Source organism: Glandiceps talaboti, chromosome 14, assembly GCF_964340395.1.
Source record: "Glandiceps talaboti chromosome 14, keGlaTala1.1, whole genome shotgun sequence".
Taxonomy (NCBI): Eukaryota; Metazoa; Hemichordata; class Enteropneusta; family Spengelidae; genus Glandiceps; species Glandiceps talaboti.
Window position 1 is genome coordinate 9,957,309 of NC_135562.1, and position 27,825 is coordinate 9,985,133.

The window sequence follows — 27,825 nt, forward strand, 5'->3', positions numbered from 1 at the left end:
GTTACGTTTACTGTCATTTGTTCTTTTGTGAGCACCCATTACATACATCTCATTCTGACACAATATCATAGGTTTGCCTGAGCTACACGAGACCGCTGAGTGAATTTACTCAACAAATGAGAATGTGTAATACAGTGAAAGATATGGGTACAGTACTTCAGAGCACTCTGTTTGAAAAGAACTTGAGCACAGAGTGCACACAACGATGTTCTCATTATTGTTTGGTGGTTTGCTTTCTTTCAGTTTTGAATGTTGAGTGTTATATTGTAAGACACATTCTGATAGGCTACTCATAAGTACAAGACTGGGTCCGATTACGATATCCCCACCGTGTGCAGAGACAGGAAATAGAGCTACACCATGGCAAATTTTGGAAATGCCTATTGACAACAAACTTTAGGTCTCATGACATAAAATCCACCACAGCCTCACCTCTAAATTATTTGGTATGATAATCTTGAAAAACAACATATTTTTAATGATTCTGGCATTTTTACTAGAGAGGGTAAAAGTTTAACTGACAAATGATTTATATTTATAGAAGTTTTCAAAAATTACCCTCGGCAACTGAAGGTTCCAACATGTATTGTCCAAAACTCCTACGTGTCTGGCATTATAATTTATACAATATCCTTCTGGCTTTTTAACCACAAAATTTCACGCTGACCAAATTTCATCAACCATCATTTGTTGCTATTGCGTGACGAAACACAACTTTTTTAGCTCATCAAAAGCTAATATTTTATAAAATTTAAGACTCAGAAGTAGAAACATGTACACATTAAGAATGGACAGGACATTATGAATATGTAAATAATATGCAAATGATATGCAAATGGTTATGTGAACTCTTTTTGGGACAAGTGCACTGAGGATGTGACCAACAGACAGTTTTAGTATGCATACATGTATGTGTATTAACGTTGGTTTCAATGTCTTTACTGCCTTGGATGGTAATACGTGCAAAATATCCCTATGTCCATTTTTATGAGTCATTTGGAACGTGCTGTGCTATTCAACTGAAATTCCAAATTTTGATAGTTGAATGTCTAGGAAACTTTCACAATGGCCGTGACTGTTTATGCATATCTCATCACTCTCTCATAGGTTACCAATGCCTCTGTCTTAGTAATGACTTTGATTCACACAAACTAAGATATCAAACTTTTTTCCTATCACCTGTGAAAGTTTAGACATAAAACACATTTACTATAGTATAAAGCTGTTAAATGGAGCAAATCAGATCTTCAGTACTGAAAACCAGTTCAGGCTACTTCAGGACACTAAAGTACACGCTACATGTGTCATGCGTCCTTTTAAACCCTAAACCCTGGCGAAGGCTGTGTCTTAAAGGCCAGGTCATGTAGTACCTATGACAATGGTAAAGCAGTGTCCCTATATAAATCACACACTGCACTGTATTGTCTGTGTAACGAGTCTATCACTGATGCTACATGTGATGTAGATAGAGTTCATTTCACTTCATAACCTCTTTTCTGATGGCAACATAAAACTCAATAAATTTTTTCAGGACCACACCACAATAACACTAAATCACAGCACACAATGATATAATGTTCTATGTTAAATGAGAGAGAAGTCATCCATATATGAATTAAGGCCTATCTATCTATCTATTGATGCAACCAAGTGGAACAACAGACTCCAGGCCGGAACCTATTAAACATCCATACCTGGATTGTCAGCCAGTTGGTGTCAATTTACAAAAGCAAGCACTATGATGCACAATACACCTACTGCGTTGCAGACTACAACTTAAGAAAACCATGCAAACAATAAGTGTATTATAGTGAAGCATCCACGCATTCACCTTTGAACAGAGCACATCACGAGGAATGTCTAACTCCAAATGCATTTCATCTTAAACCTGATAGATTGAGTTCGTCTTTTTAATGGTATATTACCAATATGACAATAGGTTGTAACCTTGGCATTTTTTTGGTAACAATACGTCCAGTGTCAAAAACTGTATAGAGAGAAGTAGGCAGACTCGTAACAAACATTCCAAACTTCATGTGATTCCTATACTGAAGGTACTGGTAATAGAAGTTCTTGTGACAACATGATAGTGGGAATCTGCAAAATTTTAAAACTTTCATACACATACAACTAAAGCAAAAAGACATGATGTATAATTTTATTCATATGTTATCCCTTTCTTTACAAGAAAATTAAGTTTCTATACATAAATGAAGTTTGCAAAGACTCAATATCAATCCCACATATAACTATTCATAGTGTCAAAAGGATACAAGGGGTGAATGAATAATTCTCCAGATACAAGTACAAACTGGACTTATACACGATTGTACACTTTACCAGTGTCTGGATGTTTTAAAAGTAGAAAACAATACATGACAATGGTAGGCAAATCTAATTGTCTGGATGCTTACAATACATGACAATAAGTCAAATGTAATTGTTATGTATCAAGTGTAAACTACATGTAGATACATCATACAACAACTACTATTATTGTCTGTCTTTGTCTTTGCAGTTCATCTATACATTTTATTCATTATTACTTTTATTACATGCAATTCTGGAAAAGTTTTTCCCATACTCGGATTGGATAGGAAGGGAACATCAGCTCCAGTTACTAGTTAGCAATTCCAAGGTCCTGCAATGTGTTTGTGCCAAGTATGGTTAAATTCAAAATTTCACATTTGCTGAGAAATTCAGTGTTTTAAATACTAGACATACCACCATAGAGTTACATCAGTGGATCAATATGCTGAATGGTTTTTACTTCTATTCATATATTACAAGAGTGTCCAAGTATCACTTCTCAGGGAAAAAGTGAGAAACATTCCTAACTTCTTAAAAGCCCACTTCAGATTAGAGTTACTCTAGAGTTCTAAACTGGTACAGTATTACGCATTAAAAACTTCATTACTAATATCAGTCTAGTCAAGATGGTTACGAAAGGTGTTAAATTGTGGTGCTCCCCTGTAGTGAACGAAGCGCAAATGGCGCATGTCAGTAATAATCCATAACAAACTGACAGGCTGTCGTCATCGCTCATTAATATTCATTTGATACAGAAATGCTATTGACCGTTCTAACATTTCTAGGACTGCACTGATATACAAATGTCCAACCAGGACTTCATCGTGTTTATATGAACATGGTTGGGGGAGCACAGATATATGTGTTCAAACAACTGTCTTGACTAGACTGGTATTTAGTAATGAAGTTTTTAATATGTAATACTGTATCAGTTTGGAACTCTAGACTAGATTAGATTAGATTAGATTAGAATCTAGGTGTAAAAAAGGGTTGTTTGGCAGAGCTATAGAAAAAGTTTGGTCAGAACAAAAGAATTGTTTCAGGTAATAATCATTTAGATATCATTAATGTAATGACCTGGGATTGAAATATGGACCTTTAAGTGATGAGGGCGGGTTTTAAACTGCATTGGTATCTTGGGTCATGCCTAACCCACCTACACACCTAACAGTCTAACACACACCCTAATCAACAGGGCATATACAAGTATCAGAGATCACACCTCCAGCTATATGTATAGATACGGTACGAAAAGTAAACTATTTATGGAATAAAGATAGTACCAGATAACAGTTAAATCCCTGTTCATTCACACACAATCTTACATCATATGATATATGTCAATTAGTTACAAGGCTGGGTTTCTAAAGTTCTCCCAAGTTATCCAGATTATCCAGTCAATATGAGAAAGGAAGGAACCAGATTATCAGGATAATGGAATATTGTGCAAACGCATGCCTCAGTAAGTTTAGTGGGTAGACATGACATGGCTACCGAAGCATATCTGGATTTGCCGACATTGAAATTCACCACTACAATACTGAACATTGTCATTGTATTTGCCTGTCTGTGCATGTACAAAGAACACGAATAGAATACTAATGTTTATACAGACTCGGTGCAGTACAGTAGGTTTTTATCTTTAAGTTTATAAATCTGACTTTAAAACAGGTAAATGAAAAACTATCCCAAAATGTATGCATATAAATCAAACCGGAAGACACTGCGGAGCTTCTTTGATATGTTCCGATGCCATGCATGACCACAACTATGAACATTGCAAAGTCTATTCAGCACGCAGGCCAAGATACTAGTACTAGTAGATACCTTCCTTTGCTTTAATCAAAATGGGAGTAACATACATTGTAACATACTGTTGCAGTTGAAAGGCTTTCCGCCTACACCAGTTTCAAACAATGTGTGGACAGCACCTTTTTAGGATTCAATTAAAAGTGCAAGAACACCATAAATAAACTTGTTAGGTGGGTTGTGGTAAGGCCAACCCAAATGCAGAGTTTGGGCTTGGTAGTCAGATTTCGCCAAGTGAACTATTTCAGCTATAATTTTTAACTGATTTTCACATTGGTTCAACAGACTACCACCTTATAAATTTAGAAGTCTAGATAAAATGGTTAGAAAAATTAAAATTGTACTCTGAGCCTACTGCTAATTTAGAGCCATATAACCTATTTGTGCAGAAACAGCAACCATTATCACAAATGCAAAACTTTGCTACTTTGTTAAAAATCAACCTCCAATGACCAAATGCATTGACATATACAAATCATCGTATATCCAGTCTAAGAAAATGTCTTACTGCGAGTAATCAAATAGATTTAGGCTCTATACCCCCCCCCCCCCCCCCCATCACATGTAAGTCAAGGTCTGTAGGTAAGCTTGGAAGCTGCCTAAATGTATCAATGAAGATCACCCTAATTGAACTTTAACCTATAGTTTAATAGTTTTTTTTTTTTTTACCATATCAAAGTTTGAACACTTCATATTCAAATTCCTCAATAAAGTGTTTAAACCATGGCTACATTCAGGACACAAAGTTATACAATGTAACACTTTTTGTCACAATTAACAAAACAATGTATCTATTTGTAGCTTAATCCTCACTACAGTGTAGACCACCTGATCAATGGAGGGAGATTTCGTACTAGTTTAAGTATCACTTGAGACAGGCTAGAACGACCTACCCACTTCACCGAAATGCTTATTTTGCGATAACCTAGATAAAAGTACACTGTACCCAGCTGTTACTCTGGAAGTTACAAATTGACGAATTGAAAATTTATTGAACTCGACAGTATCACTTCAAAAAGTACAAATGTCTGCACGTATTTATCTTTTTTTTAGTATGATATGCAAGATAACATGATAAAAGTGTCACTAAAAATATAAATGTTATTCACATGACTTATAACCTAATTAGATATGTAAGCTTGGTTTTTTCATTCAAAACATTTATTAGCAGAACCTATAGTTTAGATAACAACATATGATCTCAGCAGAATTACATGTTCTCAGCACTTAAGAAGCCATAATGTATTTTGGGCAGCATGTAAAAATTGGGGAAAGTAATGGCAATTTTTTACGTTTTGACTTATAATTCAAACACAGCAGATCCAGAGATGTAGGCATGTGTTGTCATGACATAGACATGCCTTGTCGTGATGTAGCATGACCAGAGTATATATTCCATATTTTTTGCTTAACTTTTTTCCTGCATAATTTGCATCATGGACTGGATTAAGGATTAGATCGTGGCCCAAAAAAATGAGTTCCAAATTAATAAGTAAGGATTTTTATCATAGTCTAATTCGTATATAAAAAGTGGCTGCAATAAATTTAGTTCTCATCAAAGAGGCATATTACTATTATTAGCAAAGAAAGATTAAAATTCATGAAATTTGCAGGTACATTCAGTACATCGTTATATCATGCATTTTAATGAGGACATTTATATAATTTATTCATGATAATATTCTTGCCCAAAGTTCCAATGCGTCTCCATTACACTGTAAAAACTCATGATTTTGTGTGGGTATTTTATATATATACACACACACTAAGCAGTTTCATTTGAATATGCAGTTTCATTTGAACATATAGAATCAATGTTAGAAGATATAATGTATTTTGGGCAGCAGAATAAATTATGTAAATGTCCTCATTAAAATGCATGATTATATATATATACATAGAAACTGTTCTGATCACCATTTTGGGTCACGTGACTGGACATAAGCGGTCATTAGTATGATGGATTGTGCCTACTGAGGCAGCTCTGCAAAGCCTGAGCGAAACGTCTTGGCCAGAAACACTTTACTGTTGATTTTACATCACGACAACGCACGTCTATGTCACGCATGCCTACATCACTGGATCAGCTGTGTTCGAAATATGAATCAAAACATTCAAAATTGCCCATGACCTAAGGGTTGCCACTACTCCTCTAGAGATTCTTAGTGACAATGACCGTTTAGGACACTCATATTTCCCTTGGCTGTTCGAAGAAAAATATTGGGGAATAACATCTTATTATATAACAACAGTGTATCTAGGTCTACTGAGTTGCCACTATGTATACTTGATTTGATGAAGTGACTCTTTCACTTCAAACAACCACTCCCTTAAAGACAACACAACGTGTCAACATTTCTTTTCATTTTCTCTTTTAACATCTCAATCCAATAAGACACACTTAGCCTATCGTAATGGCTGTCTGCATTTTTTGTTAAAGCATAGCAGGAGCTGAAATCCACTTGACTTCCTGTAGTCTTTATATTCCGTGTTCATACTCCCACTCCCAGACTCTTCAGATTCGGTGTTTCCCTATGTCCTCCACATCTCGGATACAATGCAAAGGAATCCGTTGTGTAAAGTTCATCAAATTTCACTACTTGTTACCAGGGTTCAAAAATCTTAGAAAAAAGTACTGACCAGACTACATTAGAAAATGCGCTTTTAACTCTGTTACTAATTCTTTCTTCTCGATATTTTATTTAATTTTAACATATTTTAAACATGCAAATACAACCAAAGAGGTGCCATCACAAAATAATCATACATCTAAATACCAAAATATCTCAAAATTAAGAAAATATGTTTTCTCAATAATTTTGGGTGGGAATAACAAGTCTCCAAGTGTTCTACCCTCCTTGTTTTACCAGCACAAGCCTCTTTGCACAAAGAGTACAATGTTCCATAACGAGGTAAATTTTCCTGAGAAAGAAAAATTACTCTCGGCAGAATCTACGATAACATTTGACAAACATTTTTAAAATACACTTATAACTAAAATGATGCAGGTTTGGTGTTTCACTCATGGGAGGTTTTTGACACAGCGCTAGACATTTTTCAACTCCACACTAAAAATAACAGAGACACAATAAACACAGCAGGATCCTTTGCCCAAACACATTCAACACTGATATGCATTGTTATTCTTTCACAGTGCAGTAAAAACAGGCTTCTAATGAAAACAGGCTTCTAATGAAAAACATTACACATAGACTTGATGATTCACATTTCAACATGACTACTTCTACATCCCATTGTGCACTGCACCTGTTTATAAGTGTTTCTTTTGCATTAGAAGTTGTCCGAGGGTGTGTATTAAATGTCATGTCATGAAACAATAAGCCTACATCATTTCAGCTGTAAATGTCATGTCAAGAAACACCAAACCTACATCATTTTAGCTGTAAATGTCATGCCATGAAACACCAAGCCTACATCATTTTAGCTGTAAATGTCATGACGTGAAACACCAAGCCTACATCATTTTAGCTGTAAATATTCTCCAATTTCAATATCCTTTATCCTTGACTAGATCATGTAAACATTGTCTAGCCTAGGAATAAGATCTTGGATGACTTCAACTTTCAAATATTTGTCAAGGCCAGGACAGTCAACAACCTTTCTTTACACATGATACATGTGTCTAGATCAGAAATAGAATCTGATACATCTGTGATTTGGTGAACACTCTACACTGTGTCATCTAAAGGAGTGCCTTAGGAATAATAATGCTGTCAGTTTGGTTTCCTCTGCGTCTAAAATTTCACCGTTTCAATATTTATGTCATTTTTAATTTCAGTTATATGATATTTTAGAAATTGATCATCCAAAGGAGTGCCCAAGGAATAGTGATTCTGACAGTCTGGTGTTTCCTCTGAAATCTCTTTATTTCTACATTTTGTATCATATTGAATTCACTTCTGTGGTAAATTTGAAAAGGGCTGTGTAAAGGAGTGCCCTATGAGTGATGATTCTATCAGTCTGATTTCCTCTATAATTTCATCATTTCTATTCTCATACCAGTTTTTAGTTCAGTCTGTCTGAAATCAGAATCAGAATCTGCAAATCCACCTTCAGTGGGTGTCCTGCCCACTCTACATCTAGTTCCATTACACTTGAAATGTTTCCATGTGAGACTGAAGAGCCTTGATAAAGGGTTGTCAATGCCAAAATAAAACCAAAGTCTACTCACAGACTATAATCAACTGTCATTGCTTACATTGCCCACGACATTTTACCATTTCAAGACATTTTTACTACATAAGACTTTATATGGAGAAAATTGGTACAAAGTTACTCTTTCCAGATATTACTAACTTCAATTTCAATCCCCCCCCCCCCCCCGGGGGGGGGGGGGGGGGGGGGGGTGGTTGTTGTTGATATTAAATATACTTTGCTTTTTCTATTTTTCTGAGACTGCAATTTCAGTGAAATAGAAAAATGTGAAATTATGTACCAAAATTATGGCATCAAAGAGTTCAGCATTTCTATGAAAGATTTAGTTATTATAATTTTTCATGATAGGCTAACCCACAACAAGCAGTATTGTCACCCCCACCCTACTACATTATATAGTTTGATCATTCTACATATCAGCAAACAATGACAAATGTGTATTCTTTGGCCGTAAAGGTGATTTTATTGATAAGCATGAACCTCGCATTCAGGTCAGAAGTTAAATATTTATGAAAGAAATATGTGAGTTATCTTATTATTGAGTCTGGCTTTTTGTAGGAAATATTTAATAATTTGGTAAATAATGATGACTCATGCACTCACAACCCTTGAAAATAAAGTACTAGTCTGTCAACTGCGTTTGTGATTTCATTCCTCAAGTAATTGATGACATCATGACATTACATTTGTGTTTGCGATATTTTAAGATTCATGGATTTCTCGCTCTTAAATCATTTGACCAAATAATGAAAAACTGTATGAAACGTGTTACCATGTAATTAATCAGAGAAGAGCGACAAGGCACCTGCTTTTCAGAGATTTAAAAATGACACTGAAATTTTCAAATTGATCCTATTAAAAATATACTGAGACATGTGGAAATGGATTAAAATAATTTTGTTGCAACATCATGTAGATTTCTAGCGTATAACGTGTCAACTGCACCGGATATGTTTCATTCAAAAAAGAAACCTGAGGAGGTCATTAATCATTCTTGTTGCGAAAACTATGTCGGAAAAATAGTAGCCAGTTCATTGTTGAAATCTTGTACTGCAAATAAAGTACTGCTGATTCAATACAACGCAGACAAATGTAAGACCCACAGTGACACACTTATTTAGAAACGTTGTACTACAAATCGTACCGCTGATTCAATAAAACACAGATATTAACAGACAAATCTAACATGTACATCTAGTGACACATTTATTTTTTTAATGTACTACTAATACATGCTGCTGATTCAATAAAACGTAGATATTAAGTTACAGACAAAATGAATGTTAAATAATTCACTGTTGAAACTTCGTACTACAAATACCTACACAGCAGACAAATTGTTAAAAATTTGAGCCGCACACAAATTGCGCTTCGCTAATTCTCAAAAATTGACATTTTAATCCTAAAATACTACATCAACACCAGAGGCCTGGTTCAAAATTGAATTTACGACAATTTACGTGGATGATAATTTATCGAAAATTCATACTACAAATGTAGACAGCTGATTCATCAAAAAATTACATTTTTACAGCAACTGATTCATTGACAGCTGATTCATCAAAAAAATGACATTTTTCACAGCAACTGATTCACTGTTGAAACCAATATACTACAAATGTACAGTCAGAGCTGATTAATTGACGAAACCATGTACTAAAAATGCAAACAGCTGATTCTCTTGTGGAATCTCGTACTACAAATGTTGACAGCTGTGTTCAAAAATTCTGATAAGAGTATCAAACATGAGCAATTATAATTTACCCTCTGGCTATGCACAGTACCCTATCAAAATGATTTAGCACTGGAATGCCAACTTGTACATGGATTATATTTCAATACTGAAGTTGCTAAACTAGATAAAAACTGTCAATTCAAATTAGATAACCACCATTTGTGTTTTGTACGACAGAAGATCTGACACTGGTACAATTTTTTTTTTCAAATGCTGTGAAATCAATCGCAATATTCTGATCTTTAATATGGTAATGATACGTCAATTTCTTGTAAAATATAGACACATTAATCTTAAATTACAAATAACGTAGCAGGCTACTGCAGTCATGTTTATCAGCGTAATTGGATGTATAATTGAACAAGACATATTCCTCAAATACAGCAAACAGCAAAACGTGAGACATTTGTCAAGTATGTGTATGTTTGTTTGTTCATGGTTCACCTCCTAGTGCCTTGGTGATAGTGTAAACCTGGCTATTTTCGCTAAAGATTTATTTTAACTTATTTAGCTGGACTACAGAAACGCAAAAATAAATTGTAACTAAAACTTCTTGTACATGAACATAATGTACCAGTCTGGTAATCAGTAAAAATAAGTAGTGACTAAAATGCCTTCTTGTACATGGACACAAAGTACCAGTCTGGTAATCAGTAAAAATAAGTAGTGACTAAAATGCCTTCTTGTACATGTACATAAACACAATATACCAGTCTGGTAATTAGTAAAAATTAGTCTTTGAGAACAAGCTGAAGACTGTAAAATCGCAAAAATTTTTAGCAGTGAAAATATCTAAGGTTTATAGTATGTTAAGTGTATGTCCACGTGAATTTTTCTTGAACACTTACGAAATCAGCCATGGATGAATTTGATTTATGTATGAATTTTTAAGTACCCCCAGTATATCTGTATGTCAAGTTTTTAAAATTTAAATTGTATACCTACATATTTATAGCAGATGTTGATTTCATATTTTATATTTTGAAATTTACATCTGCTATACACATGTACTATTTATGTCAGTTTTTTATAATATTTAAATTAACTGACATAAAGATGTACTAAAAAATTCATGAATATGAAAACACAATATCAATCATATGTATATAAAACACTATATATATATATATATCTCATATTGTTTTAATTAAGTGGATGATAATTGAAATTTTATGCCAACATATGTATGTTGACCGAGTACATCAAACGTCCATGTTTAGTGAAAAGCCATCGATGATATGTTACATATATATTCTATGCTTTAATTAATGTTAATTTCAGAGCAGGACAGCTGGGAACACTTGTTAGATAAATATGCAAATTTTCCATTCATATGACCAACTACACTGTTTGCATTTAAAATAACTCTATTACCAGTGATCATCACATTGTTTTATAGAGCCAATTACTGGACATGACTGCCATTCAAAAGTCTGAATTAACTACAATTGATTTTCTAGTGTTGTGTAAACAGTGTTAAAACAACAAAAGAATTGTTTTTTACAAATGTAGTTTAGTGTGTTTTCTAATCAAGGTAACATAGTGTGGGGTGGGGTGTGGCAAAATGTGCATAGATTTCCATATACTGAACTGGAATTTTGGTAGAGTTGTTGGATAATACAGTAAATTATCTATGGAATATGGTGATTTTACCAATTTTATCACCCTAAAAGTTAAACATCTACAGATTATTGAGGTATGGTTGTAAACTCATAACATATAGATTCTGATTGCATGATCAAGGTAACCGAATGTGGATATCGGACAAAATTTGCTTCGATTTCCCATACGCCATACCATACGTTTACTAGTGTTGAGGACAAGTTCAGTAGAATTACACATCGAGGCTTTGGGGAATTTACCTCCTTCCCACATTAAAAACCGCACAACTCATAAATAGTGGACTGTAAAGTCCATAAAATTCAGGTTTAAAGGGGGCATTGACCTAACAGACGTAACAGTATACATCTGTATCCTTCTAAATGACTAACATCATGCGTGGTCAGACAGATTCATATGACAATTTAGAGAAATTTCATCCTGAAAAATAATACTATATCTTTGAATTAAAGGGTCATATATATGACTTTCCTGTCAGAATCTGGGTTCTACCATTATTTTGATATCTACCAGACATCTTCATCAAAGATACAATGTATCAAACAACAAACCAAACATTCACAAGGTGAGACATTGTTGCAAGAATTCAATACCAATTGTTATGTTGCAAACTTTATAAAAGTTATTGAAAATTAAATTTATTTGTAATCTTTTTTACACAACTTGTAGCAACATGTTGCAATTTTTTTATCTGGAATGTTGGCAAGTTCAAAACAAAAGACACATTGTTGCCAATAATTCAAATGCTACATGTAACTATTTCCCATCACTGCCAACTATGTTAATGAAATGTTACGATTTTAATAATCATGCATTACAGTATCTCATTTTTTATGCAGACAACACTATTGCTATTGTTGTGTCACAGTATGTTCAATTTTAGCAAAGAATTACAACTGAAATTCAAGAATTTTCATTAATGTTCTCAAAAACATAAATGAACTATTTACTTATTTTAAGTAATAAATTTGGACGATTCCATGCATTTCTTGGTAACCGTAAAATGCTGCTGTTGATTTTCAGTGACAGCATGCAAATCTTGTTTTGACTGTTAGTGTAGTTCGACAATTTTGAAATGAAATGAAATGCAAATAAAGCCAACATTCATATACACTCATCACAAATTAGACTGTGTCTATAAGGAGGTATTTAAATGGTTTGTATTGGCATAGTGACTCATTGTTCCCTACTACATTTAAAATTACTCTGAAAAAACTGACCTCACCCTCTAGAGAATTACAATTATTAGTCCTTATTTCAAACAATTTTTGTTCAACCATATATTTTGAATATTTTCCGCCAGTTTGTTAAAATTTATTTATGATTCATGACTTCTTAATATTCATTGTGAAACTATACCTGTCAACATATGCTGAGATATTCTGTCCACGAACATGTGTACACTACATAAAATATGCAAGAGACGCAATGTGATGTACCCCAGTACACAAGTAGAATATATCACTTGTGTCCATCGGTGCAATGTTTTTGAATATTAATGAGCGTACGTATCTCACGGCACCTGACAATTAAGTTGCATCACTGACAGTTTTATGCTTGAAAGGAAATTGAGTTTTTGAAATTGACAAGCTTCTATAAGAGAATTGTATTTAATATTCATATTATTCAAAAATGCATGCAAGACAATCAAAGACAGGCTTCGGTGCCTCATATCTACATATATGTTCATACATGTTTTTCCTTTTCTGGTCTTATACAACAGTGGATTTTTTCAGGTATTTAAAATGATGACAATTTATTTTGAACAAATACATGTGCCAGATTATTGTAAATGATACAATACAGACTATACATATTCATTAATTATCATTCTGTTTTCGTATTTATTGATACTGAAAATGGTGGCATCGTGTGTTTTTTAATTTAATTTCATTTGGTGGGAGAAAGCCGCAAAACTCACATATGTCAGTATTAAGGTAATGTGTAACAGATTGATTAGTTCGCTTTAATAGTAAGTAATATGTAACATATCCTTGACGTTTACATATATATATATGGAAATTTCTAATAAATAAAATTACAATAATGATCATTATCAAGTTATCACAATTTTTAATATTAATATCAGCAGCAAACGAGTACAAAACCTTGAATCTGCATCCCTAATATTATATCATGATTCTGTCAAAAAATGTTTCCGCATATATTATATTACAATATATAAATAAATGTATGTGTGTGAGTGTATGTATGTGTGTGTACGTGTGTGTATGCGTGTATGTGTATGTATGTGTGTGTGCATGTGTGTGTATGTGTGTGTGTGTGTCTGTGTGTGTGTGTGTGTGTGTATAGTAAATACATGTATATGTATGTGTATCTATAATATAATATAATATAATATATTCAGTGTTTTTGTTAAAGGCAGTAAGCAGGTAAAATGTACCTGGGTTCCCAAACAAAATTATGATAGATTGTGGGAAACTATGCAACATTAAATCCTTTCCCCCTTTCTATTACTAAGGTTACCCAACCTTAGCAAAACACTATAACTATATATATATATAACTAGTAAATGGCGGTGTGAAAAAAAAAGCACACAGTGAGATCACCAAATAGCTCGCTATGTGGGTGGACGAATGAATGGTGAACTATTCAAACATAAATTGCTAAATTAGTCACTCTACTAGGTTTACAGCAGTCATTGATAATGTACTCTAACACTGCCTATTGTGAAATAAGATATCAATTTTGACATTTTTCTCCTAAGAATACATGACCAGAAGGAAGACTTCACAATTTGATTTAGTGTGTGTTTTTTAGGTTAATCCAGAAATAGAGGAATATGCTATTTTATCATTATAGGAAAAATGTGGGTAAAGATGATGTCATCACAAGGTTTTCCCAGAAACCCTTGCAGGAAATTTCCAAAATGGCTGAACACATGTCAAGTGCTATACGGTTTCTTTACAAGATTTCAATATTGAATACGTTACCTTGTAGTTGCTATTTTATCACTAAAAATCATATTTAAGTTGATAGCAGTAATCAATACAAGTGTGCTAAAGGCAGAAATAGGGGGCTATGTCATAAAAGTATCCCTCTGCTTTGAACCCAACAAGTTCTACACTGTGTATCATGAATATGGTGGAAGGCAAGTCTCCATCCCCTCCCTCCATCCAACCCTCATCCATCCAAAAAATAATGGAACAGTCATAGTGAATTTGCATGTCAAAAAATGCTTTGTTATGCAAATATGTCAGTAGGTGGAACCCACTACTGTATGGTAGCCCAAGGATGGTTCACAAAACAACCTTCATACAGCTACATGTACATTAACATTTACATCCATTCCTATATTAGTTTACATTTGTCTATAAAGAATGAGATAATATATATTCTACTACCAGTCTTTGTTATAACTGATGGAGTTCATCTACCAGCAAACTTATAACTTTCATTGAAAAAACACATATAAATAGAATCTAATCTTAGAAATTCGCCTTGACCAGTTTATGCAGTATTACTATCTAGAATAGTACGTGTATGACCCTATGTATAACAACATCAATATCAACATTCAGGGCTTGAAGTTAGTAGTAGTCCTTGACACCACTAAACATTGTATCAAGACTACCAAATTAGCAGTAGTCCCGGACACATACAGACTACTAAACACTGTATCTAGACTACCAAATTAGCAGTAGTCCCGGACACATACAGACTTCTAAACATTGTATCTAGACTACCAAATTTGCAGTAGTCCCGGACACATACAGACTTCTAAACATTGTATCAAGACTACCAAATTAGCAGTAGTCCCGGACACATACAGACTACTAAACACTGTATCTAGACTACCAAATTAGCAGTAGTCCCGGACACATGGACTACTAAACATTGTATCTAGACTACCAAATTAGCAGTAGTCCCGGACACATACAGACTACTAAACATTGTATCTAGACTACCAAATTTGTAGTAGTCCTGGACACATGGACTACTAAACATTGTATCTAGATTAACAAATTTATGCAGTGGTACTCTGTTAGACCAAGGGAAGATTGTGGCTGAAACCGTTCACTTGGCCAAATCTGACTGACAAGATAAATTTAAGGCCTGAACATTAAAATCAACATCAATATCTGAATGATAAGTGCCATCCAAACCACATCCCAGAGGATGAACTGTTGACTCAAAGATAATTTCCATCTCCACAGCAAAACTTGACAACATGGGGAGAGGTGACAAGAATGTTTTAATGTAATGTTTTCTTCAAAAGGTAGCGCAAACAGCTTATCCTTGCAGGCCCGAGGGAACTTAGCAAATTATCATATCTTCAAACTTAGAAACAATTCAATGAATACCTACAGGTTGAAACATTCAGACAAGTATTTTATGAACACAATAGGCTAGGCTTTCTCTGTTTGATTGACTGTGGGCTGCTCTCACATTCATCAAAACCTGACTCTGATCTGAAGTGTGAATGGATGACTATGTAATTTGCATATCAAATCATTAGTATGCAAATGGAACTATATATCATTTGTATGCAATTGTAACTACATTGATAAATATTGAGAAGTTTCTTATACGGCTTTTCAGGTCTTAACTATGATGCAGAATTCATTTGGAAAATACCTCAAGAGGTAAAACTATAGAACTAGAAGTATAACTAGAAGACACTGGATCGTGCATAAACTAAGGTACAAGTAAGGTAAGCATGCTGCAATAATGACTCAGCATAAGTATCTAATTGGAAAGTGCAGAACCTAACAGAAGTTTTATGCAAATGAGCTGAACTGTTTTGCATATCTCATTATTATGTACTTTTGCATTTATCATTTCCATATTTCAGTTTACCTATTTTATGAAAACCATATTCAGCTGCACTACTGTTGCTGAAAACTCTTTTTTTCACACCAAACTCTGAAAGAACTTTCATTTTAACCCGACGTGTCGAACAATGCACAATTTTTCTCTGATCGTGAGAATCTCCTGCAGAATATTAACCCCTGCACCTTTGATTTGACTGTGCCCCTACTTGGTACAATAGCCGCATATCAATGAGGTAACATAACAAATAATGTCTACCCAGTAAACAATGATAATTGTTCCTGTAGATTACCTGGGTTCCAATCTTTTTTTACGTGACTGGAATGCAGACGTGCAGAGGACATCATTTACAATAAGATTTCAGGTAAACCCATGAATGACCTTACGTCTCGACTTCAGATGAACTAACGACAAGCATTCCAGTTATGTACAATCAAACAATATACAAATATAAACAGGTGCCGACAAGTTTTGAATTTTTTTTTCTTCCTTTTGTCACATCAATGAATCGGTGTGTCTAGTACAATACAACTCAAAACAACTTTTGCCAAGCCCATATAAGTTTTGGGATAATAAAAAGTTAAACAAACAATTACTCGTTGACAAATAAATTTTAAATGCACACTCAGGGTTAAGATAGAGGTATTCATACATACATACAAGACTGAAAATAAAAGTTATGCTTAATTTCACATCTTTGTAAATTTGTCTTGCGAATGTGGATGACCAATGGAAGTTAAAAAGTCAGAAATCACAAGGAGATAGAATTGAACCTTATGCCTCTAACTTTCCTCTATGCCTGTAATGCTAATACAGGAATTAACTAGGGACTGAATCTCGACCCTTTAAAGTAGAAAACCTGCATGTGTACCAAGAATGATCCATATTTGATATCTGTAATAGTATTGCAATGTGATGACAGTCTTTAGCTTCACAATACTTGGATTTAAAAGGGGAACACTACTCCAGGAAATAGAGACATTTTCATAAACTATGGGTTCTGGAGAGTAATTTTATGATTTTACATCGTCTACAATTACTTGCAATTTCAGAGAAACATCAAGTTGATTTTGTGCCTTTATAGGGTATCTTTGCTATGGGCTATTGCATCATGGGAGTCAGCAGAAATAATATATTCAAGTTGCATATGAAATATTCATTGAGTCCTGAGTGTCTTTACCCTTCAGTGTATATCATCTCTCATGAATATTTCCTGGAGTTCCCTACACTGAGTACAATCACTCTTCCAAGCAGAAAAGTGGAGTTTATACTAAGATGGCTTAATATCTACATACTTGTACTTTAGCTCGGAGAAATATCAAAAATGTAAAAATAATGACTGATCACTCCAAATGTCAACTATGAAGCCCTCCTCCTACACATACATAATACAACATTCCCTTGGGCTTCAATCTATAGAGTATCTGATCTGTCAATGTTGAAATTCAAATGATGTTGACCTTTGAGAAAGGCAGGTGTTGAGGTCAATGCATGACACGGTGTCATAGCGGCTGTTTTCTTGCTACCTTGACATTGAGTGTGCTTTACTAACTTGACATTGACTGTACATCACTGGTTTCCTGCTTCCTTGACGTACAAGGATCAGTGCATTTATCTTGCTGAGTTTTCATAGACTGTCTCTACACCTACACAATTCAAAAGCCTAGAGAAGTATCAGAGACTGGAATATGGAGCTCTGCATTATGTATGTTTAATAGTTGTTACAGTTTGGGGCTGGTCAAATCATCACTTATCTGATGTATACATATCATCTTTGATTCCAGTGAGTTACTATTATTCCTGGCCACATTGTCAAATAGTGTATCCATAAACATTCATCCTATGCCACAGATAACAATAATAATAACAAGTTGATATCTGTTCTCCCCCCTCTGTGTCAATTGACTCAACACCTTTATACAATTGACTGCATTCTCACTATAATCTAGTACTAACCTAATCAAACCTTTTGCTAAAATTGGTTGCACTATCTCTTTATATCTCTGGGCCACTGAATCTTAGGTTAGGTCTGCCACAGTGTCTGGCAGTGCCTGTACTCAGGTGACGTCATCCCTTTCTGCTACCTGAATGCAAGCAAAATTTATTTGTACATCTTGCCTCAGGACTACTGAAGCCGTTGTCTGGCACAGTCTCTCAGAGTGTCTGTACTGAGATCATCCCCTTCTGTTACCTGAGGGCGAGCCAATCTATTTGTCACCCATAAATCTTCTTTTAATTCTACTTTGGTCCATGCCTGATCAGTTGTCATACCATGCTCTGCACCCTATCTGATCATTCAGGTCAACTCCTGTTGAATCAATGCTCATCCAAAAACTTGTAGCAACCCTAGATATCTATGTCCAGTCAACCCCCAACTCAAAACAACTGAAATGGACTTTTACTAGATTTTTGTGTCTGCAATGTCTGTGGTGCTCAATTCTACCACTAACTGAAATGATATGAACTTTTGCTGGTTCTATTTTGTGCATGTTTTGTTCCTGCAATGTACATGTCTTGCTACTCATACCCCAAACTCAAACAAAATACACTTTTGGGGGGCTCTGTTTTGTGCCTGTAGTGAACATCTATGTTTGTAATCTCCAATTCTATGCCTAACATAAAATGAAATGCACTTTTCTGGGATCTGTTTTATGCCTGCAATGCATTTGAGCCATATATGTCTACCCCTAGTATCTCTAACAAAATGCATAACCATGATAAGTTTAGTGCATAGTACAATATACATCTGTTTCTCACAGACATTTGCATTTACTCTAGTCTTATTGTAAATTCCACATATGCATTCTTTAATTTCAGTTCTTGTTACAGAATATGACATGTATCACAAATCTCCACATCAGTATCAAAACCTGCACCATGGGAGTTCATTCACTGGGTAGTGCAAACCTATTTTTGGTTAGATCATAGTCAAGCGTCCACACTCAAAGCACTGAGTGCAAACAGAAACTCATTGGAGTTTAAGCATTACCCATAATATTACATACACATGCTCAGACAACCAACACTGTCTGAGAAACATGTAAGTGGGTGAGTCAACAGAATTCATCATGGAATACATCACAGTTCTTATATCAAGAAATAGAACGACTTACATGCTTTCAAGGGTCTGAGTCATCAACCCAGTAATCAATGGTACACTATTATGATGACTTCAGTACACAGTTATTTCTTGTACAGTTTGAATTACATTATCAAATTCCTACAGCTTGTTGTGTTCTCATTACATCTGTTTTATTCAAATTAATTTCTCTGCTTTGTAGCAGGATGCTTCTAAATTTTAAAATCTATGATTTTTAGATGTTTTTATCAAGGGCATCTCGTTGCTATGAAACTGCATTCAGGACAGTCATTTAATTAATTGAAAATAAAGTGAAAGTGGATTGCGATGATTATTAATGTCGTTTTGTGAAGATTTTACGGCAATTGATGTGAAATTGGACATGTAACAATTTTCATCAGATATTAAATTGTAATATGCTCTGTATATAAACTACACGACATTGACCTTGCAAGCTTTATTATTATATGATGTCACCGTAGCGCTATGTGTGGACGTCCCCTCCCTCCCATAGAGTCTTGAACTCCACTGAAATCAATGCAACTCACACTCCGATAGTGAAAAGATTCTAATTCCTATTCATTGTAATTGTAAGAGACTCGTAAATGAATGCCTTCTACTGTAAAACGTTTTGTGAAAGCAGTTTTTTCCACTTTTGTGATAATGATAGTGTGACCTCAACTCAACAGTGGTCAACAACCTGATATAATACCTATACAAGGTCCATAGGAGTCTTAGCTAGCGCTAGGTTAGTAAACTTGTGATGCCATATTACCGAACCCTTCTCATTTACTATTTCCTTTCAAAATTTCTTGCTTCCCATAGAGTTCTATAAGTAGAGTTTTTACAAAAGGTTTACATCTGGGTGTGTGTTTGTAACATTTAATTATCTGCATTTATCACAATATGGGTACATTGTCTGGACAGTAGACATCCATTTTTAATGGTTTCATTATCATACACTTTGTGTGCCTACCTACTGTCATTCTACAACAATGCATGGGTATGTAGTCAGTGACTGAATTAAATGAAAACTGTTTTGGTTTTTTTCAATTCAGAGTAACGAACTAATTCAATACACTACAGGCTGTCCACAATACAAATGCACTTAGTTGACAATTCGTTTCCTGTGGGGAACCATCCCTAAAAAAACGAAAGTCAACAATCATGTCAAATTTGACAGAACAGGTGTCTGTCAAAATAATCCCTGTGAAACACTGTAAGTAAATTTTAGTAGTTAAAAAAAAAAGACAAGTTTATGTACATACAAAGTTTGTACTTGAAATCGAACTAAAGAAAAACTTACCTTTACGATATGCTTGTTTACCCATTTTGTGAAGGTCTTTTTCTGAATTTCGTCCCGTTCATCTGAAAATTAAACGAAAAAAAAGTTGTCAGACTCCTTTTCCAGATCATAGTACATGCTAAAAAACTTGATACTGGGAGGTTTCGTTATGCAGAGTTCCCATAGCCCATTCCAATGTGGGGGCCTTGTTTGGTTTGCTTACGTAAATAAGTGAAGACGAGAAAGCAATAAATTAAAAGGTCTAACACCAATGTGATGATCAACACACCCTTGTAACGTGACAAGTTCTGCTCATAGTACTCAGCTGGGTTTGAGTGGTCGTCTGTCGGTTCAGCCATGGTTAGGTTAGGTGCTAGACAGTATACACTACAATACTACGATGCTGCTTGGCTATGTGTATACGGTATGATAGGTAATTTGAAAGCGATTACTCTTTCGAGTTTCGGCGTGCGAACGTGTGTGTAAACTTCAACTACGCCGATTGGCACGCAGAAGGTGTGGATATCCCACTGTTGGGTCGTACGGATCTTGACAACAAGGTAAGCTCGTTGGGCTCAAAGTCTACCCTCCGTTACACCGACGACATCGTCAGTGGTCAGCTTCAGGGAGACGAGGACACCGACGCAGCCTGTTGTCAGTATCTCCTCCATCCACACCTATGACTCACGACGCCAGCACTAGCTAGGGTCCTCTCCGGTTTATGCAGATTTAGTGCCCGATTGGGTGCCACAACAAAGCATGAAACGCCGGTGCTTTTGTGATGAAAGGTAAAGGGGTTGGCGTTCGCCTCTGGCCTTTACTACTCCAGTGCTGTTGTTAATGTGTGAATGGGCAGATGAAGAGCGCCAACAATGGTCAATTTCCATCAGAATGAGTGCCTTCGGTAATCAACTGACCTGACTTGACAATGCGGAGGTACTCAATGGGGTCCTTGTGGCCACAACAATGTATACACCACATTGGGTAATATCACATATATACATCGTACATCATATAATATAAAACTTACCTGCTATTCTTAGCACAGCACGATCGGCTAAGTCCAGGTGTTCTAATGGGTTTGTCAAATGTGCCGGCGAACCAGGACGTGATCTCCTCTCTTCCAACAAGCGGACGATGGATTTGTGTTCGCGTGTTTCGTAGTCTCCGAAATAATCCATGCTATATTGCTATATACTACATCAGCAAATAATTATAATGAACCACGGAGTATTTTTCCATCGACTGTTTAGGCACGAAATTTCCACTCGATCTCCACCAAAATTTACACAGATGTTGGCCAATAATAATCGTCCAATTCAATTAAATTTTAGTCGTCCCACACGGCCGAGAAATAGCATTTTGAAGCGCTGAACATGCGAGCAATATTGAATATGGCCGCTCCTTCATGGAGTCTCCAAGCTTTGCCCTTTAGATTGCGTCACCCCTAAGCCGGTACCTCACAGGCGGCGTATCTTTTCCTGATTAACCACTGCTCAGTACTTCAAGTATTCACTGACTCACCCGTGAATAAATAAAAATGTGAAATTTCGACGTTCTTTAACGGAATGGCGGGGTTCTTTCGGGAGTCAACACCAATATAATCACTGATGTATGGCGATATTGACCCGAAGTCCGACTGGGTTAATGACAATGTCTGGAACAGCGAATACAATTAGTCTCTGAAGGTGACAGAAGTACTTACACGTTTATAACGGCATTTCTGATTGGATTACAAAAATAAACTCCCACCTCGTCTGAAGGAGCCAATAAACTAACCATAAAATTACATCATTATATTGTCTCCACCAATCCAATAGCAGTGTCAGTTTCAGGGAACCTCAAAGCGTAGGATATTGAACCGCGGTCTTTCATTCACTTGAACTGATGATCATGATTTTGCAATGCGGTAATTATGTCAAGGTTTCTCATTAACATTGTAAAAGAAATTCATTATATCATTACCTATGGATTGATTATCAAGAAAGTTAAATTTTACATAATTAGAAAAACACACAATTTGTTTATATTAGTGATTATGGGAGCAATGTTACTACACCCTAAAAAATTAGAATTCTCACTGTTTCTTCATTTCTTTGGCTGTGCGTTGCCTTAGTGACGAACTTGAACGTGAGAAGAATGTCTTTTTAAAGATGTTTGCGTCTCAAACACGTACATCGGATGTTTTTTCTCCAAGTTATTCAAACAATCATACATACATGTGCATGGATACGTCACTTCTCTCTAATAATGCAACCATTGTTTAAGCTTTCACAAACGCCAGTCTTCAAGTCGAAGTCGAGAAAGTGGAAGTAAAAGGAATGAGAGATTCATTTATAAAAAGTATCGCAAAACATACTCAACATTACAAAAGAATCGACGAAAAAGGCCGACGTTCTGGTAACAATAGACTATCAAGTGACCTCATTTCCTCGAGGTGAATTATTCTATTGTCAATGGAACACTATCGCTCTTAATTAAATTAGATGTACCGATTACGTCATCAATATGAAAAAAAAAACATTACTTCAAAAAGTATATTATTATGTAGAGGGCAAACATGACCAGTATGGAAATGTCGAGTTCAAGGGTTATTTCATTGCATAACAATATTGAGCACTTTCCTTTTTTTGATTACTAATACTACAACAAACGTTGGCCTTCCAACCAAACAAGAAATAAAGCTAGCAACATTAAAATTTCTTTAAAAATTGATTTCACAAAGTGCTTTAAGATATCATTTGACCGAACATGAAATGAAGGTTGGAAAATGTTATCCAGGAATTTGTCGCTAATTTAATTTTTTCATCACTAGATTTTTTAACAGATTGCGAAATAACAAGTATCTATTGTTGCGACAGAGATGTTGATGTTACAGCTCGCAAAAACAACCTTTAATGATTCCAGTGTGATTTATTGAAGTGAATTTGCATTTTTTTATTTGGTATGTGACACACAAATTTCATCGACACACCCTGCTTTATGAACAACTGGTATGGGACATGCAAATTAACTGTACTATATTAATGCTGGCCAGTAAAAGTGACTGAAATAGCTATGTAGATTCACGGTATAATAATGCCAAGGCCCTCTACCTACATCTGACCTCACATAGGAGATGATACCATGGTGGGGTCAAACCGATATACACATATGGCGTTTAAATGATTGACAGTCGTTCCCGCCAAAAGTACATGCATAATATCCCGGTACACCGTTTTGGCTAAACTGAGTAACGGTCATCGGTAAGCGGTCTTTATGTGTTTATACTCAACAAATACACGTACGAAGAAATAAATTAGGCCCTCCAGAACAGAACAGAACAGAACAGAACAGAACAAAACAAAACAGAACAGAACAAACATAGGTTTCGTCCATCATATCAGGAGGAAAGTATATTTTTGAAGTATCTTGTAATAATTATCACAAACAAATGTTATATTTCGATCCTTTTTATCTACACTCTTATCTGTGGTTCCTTCCATATAACCACCCATTTGACTCCATCACACGTGTATGGGTTTTTTTTTCATGCTTCTAAATTTGATTTTCTGTAGGCGCTTCTCTTAAATCATAATTTATCATTATTATATTATTTATATTTATAATTATTCTGTGACACATCTTTTCACCTTTGACTCACTTCAACTTACACAAATCAAAATCCCATTTGTATCGAAATTCCATATCTTTTAAATTGTCATGACGATTTTTAGACCATGCCATGGTGCATTGTGTTTTATTATTATGCTTTGATTTGTTGTTTTTACTGGAGGAGGGTGTGTGTGGAGGGGGGGCCCGGGGGAGCGTAGAATGTACACATTAATGATGTAGAGATAAAGTAACTAAACCAAATACGTAAAACGCATAACTACGCGTACACGATTTACCTGTAGGCGCGCATGCAAATGTTGTCAGGTGCCAGGCAGAAAAAGTCCAAAATATATAACACATTAAATCCGGTTTTCAAATAGTTTCGCTTATTTATTTATTCTCGTTGCCTAAATTAGAGGCAGGTGACATATAACAACGCATATCAGTTATTGATAAATTTTGATATTGAGGACTGACTCATGGCTGTGCGATGTACAGCCCCCCCCCCCCTCCCCGATAAGTTGCTAGCATCAATGGAATTCACAAATGTAGTGTCTGCTTTATTTATCAATGGCAGACAATTTGACCTTTTTAAAATTAAATTCACATTTCCCGTTACAAGCAAATGTATAATATAGGCTACGCGTGGTAGAAAGTATAAACTATCATTGTATTAGGGAGTCTCACCCTATTCCTTTCCATATGCTACGCCTCAATCTGACTCCCTAGGTTGAATACAAATGTTATATATTCATTCACACCCAAATTCTCTTCGTTCACCTTTACAATTCACTTCTCCTTCTTCAGTGTCTGACATAATGATCCAAATTAGCCAAAGGTGTTGGACGACCAGAGGTGTGAAACGGTTAGCTTCAATATATGTAAATTCAGGTGTGAAAGTACTTGTCAGTCTGTTATACCACAGACACGTTCTTACTTGTCTGTGGTTATATACATCTAACTGTTCACCTTCTGTGATGACGTCACTGCAACACCTCCAGCAAATTTGGATCATTCTCTCAGATACAATTAAACACTGCAGAAGGACAGGTGGTTTGTTCGATTATCTATTCACGATCTACACTCTTGACCATGCATGTAACATCTGTCCATCTTCATCTATAAATAATTATCATCCTAGTATCTAGAATCTATATCAATGGTCGATACCATTAATTAATTCACCGGTATACATCATTGTGAAGCAAAAAAAAAACACAACTTTATAAATCAGTGGCACTTATAAATATACAACCATGTATGAATACTGGAAGAGTTGGAGGCTACTTCTGGACAAAAAAGAACAAAAAGACACAATTATTATATACGCAATTTTTTTTTTCAAAGACTTCAATTTTCATTACCAGAATATTGCAATTTAATACGGAGCGAGCTGTGTCTGTCACTCCTGATGGACACGTTTTAGGCATTATGAAATAAAACGCGGGTTTTTTTTTGTTTTTGTTTTTTTTTAAATGGGCAATGATTGATTTCAAACAACAAATTTTCGATGACTATAGTTCAATGAATATAGAGCATATATATAATTATATTAATGCATAGCGGTGATGCCTCGAGTTCCTCCGTGTAGCGAATCGAACGAATGGCGTGTTCAACTTGTGGCCATAGTCCTACACTTATACCGTGAGATATGTCGTGTCGTTCAGCCCTAAACCAGTGACTGCTGTCTGATACAGTGGTACAATACCATCGTATCTCACAGACTGTGCTTATATGGTAGATTCAATCAAATGATTGCGATCTTTAACCCCGATTAACTGTTATCATCAAATGCACCTTTCACCAAATGCCCCGTGTTTCATGAACCTAGCCGTGTACACACACCAGATCATTGGTTACAGTTTCCATGCAGGTATCAATCATGTCTGAGATATTAAACTTTGCCTTTTACATCTTTACATATTAACTCGTCTAGCTAACCAGGCTGTCACCTATTTCTGTAACATACCTTTGTTTCTATGTATTTTACACACTGCGAAGCTTGCTACTGTAATGTCTTTGTAATCGTTTAGAAATTTTACAAACAAGCATTTATTTCTCGTCTCTATATAGCATATAATGGTGATTTACGCATATATCTTGTTTGGTTAGTTCTTTCTCAGCCCACTATACGCGGACTATAAGTGGTCTAAAGGTTCTTCAGACTACAAATAACTCTATCCATCCAGTTCAAGTTAAGCTGTGTATATACACACGTACTATTTTTGCACCGAGTTGTTTATCTCAAAGCAGGGGTCGTGTATACTTTTAAGGGTCGAACTATTAACTTTTGGTTCTCATGCCTACTAAGTGACGTCATTCAAGCTAATCGAGTATAAGTAACAGATTGTGATACAAATGGATGACCTGTGAACTCTGACGGCGGGAACTCAACCTGTATCACAACTAACCGATTATTCTGGACTATATCGTTATTAGTATTAGTATTATGACTACAGTATATTCATTTCCCATACACGTTTGAGAGAGACGATATTCCGTATGTAAGTAATGGTTCATTGCAGAGAGAAATTAAAGTCTTTCTTCCGAGTGATGCCAATTCTTTTGTAACAACATAGTAATTTGATAACACCTGGTGACACCAAGGGAGGAAACATACAGGCAGGCGGGCAGACAGACAGACAGACAGACAGACAGACAGACAGACAGACAGACAGACAGACAGACAGACAGACAGACAGACAGACAGACATATAGATTTTTGTCCCTGTGGAGGTATACATGTTCTCAGAAAAGACTATGTAAGAAATGTGTTAAACTTCCAAAGTAGGGAACAACAGCGCAAACTTCTCTCTCTCATTTGCCAAATTCCATTGTCAAAATTGCCAAATTAAAGCATTTGGAAATTTAAATGTCGTTGATAGATTTACAATTGGTGCCCCGAATGATATGTAGCTAGCATAACTGATGGGGTTTTTTTTGGACAATATGGCAACTTTCTTTATTCTTATTTTTATTTTGTCAACTTTTGTATAAATACAAATTCAATGCATGTCTTGTAAGAATGGTTGACTTTTCAACTGAGTTCTTTTACCAGCACTGTTGGTATGATATATGCAGCGAATGCTAAATCCATCTGTATTTGAAGATGTGTACACGCTTTTCAACAATCGGTGACGAATGATAAGCTTAAAGTGTACACAATGTCTTTGAATATTTTAGTCTCAACTCCGTCTGGTGTTCCTATCTCTTTATCCAGTCACCATAATCCAGAATGTATAGATTGTGCTTGTCTCGGCCAAAAATATAGAACACAACCTCTAGCAGAGAAAAAAACGCAATGAAAAGACAGTTCGTAATCCCGGCTCGTAACTCAGTTGATGGAGCCATAAAGTAACCTTTTGTAATGTGGGACAGACATAACTGTGTATCTGTCTTCAGAGTGTTGACTTCCTTAGTAAC

General features: G+C 35.4%; 1 protein-coding gene across 13 annotated transcripts in view; it reads right to left on the reverse strand.

The window, feature by feature from the left end:
• Positions 1–21,995, reverse strand: part of LOC144445939 (uncharacterized) — a 287,770-nt gene extending 265,775 nt beyond the window's left edge. For 11 of the 13 annotated variants that reach the window (XM_078135586.1, XM_078135585.1, XM_078135584.1 and 8 more), the window contains exons 1-2: positions 21,839–21,995; positions 20,830–20,891 (exon numbers count right to left, since the gene is read on the reverse strand). In XM_078135586.1, the coding sequence (XP_077991712.1) occupies positions 20,830–20,891; positions 21,839–21,989 (213 nt within the window). In that variant the 5' untranslated portion in view covers positions 21,990–21,995. Of the gene's footprint in view, positions 1–20,829; positions 20,892–21,097; positions 21,473–21,838 lie in introns of those variants that run through there. The other 2 variants (XM_078135593.1, XM_078135592.1) reach the window with 1 other exon arrangement.
• Between the last annotated feature and the right edge of the window lie 5,830 nt (positions 21,996–27,825).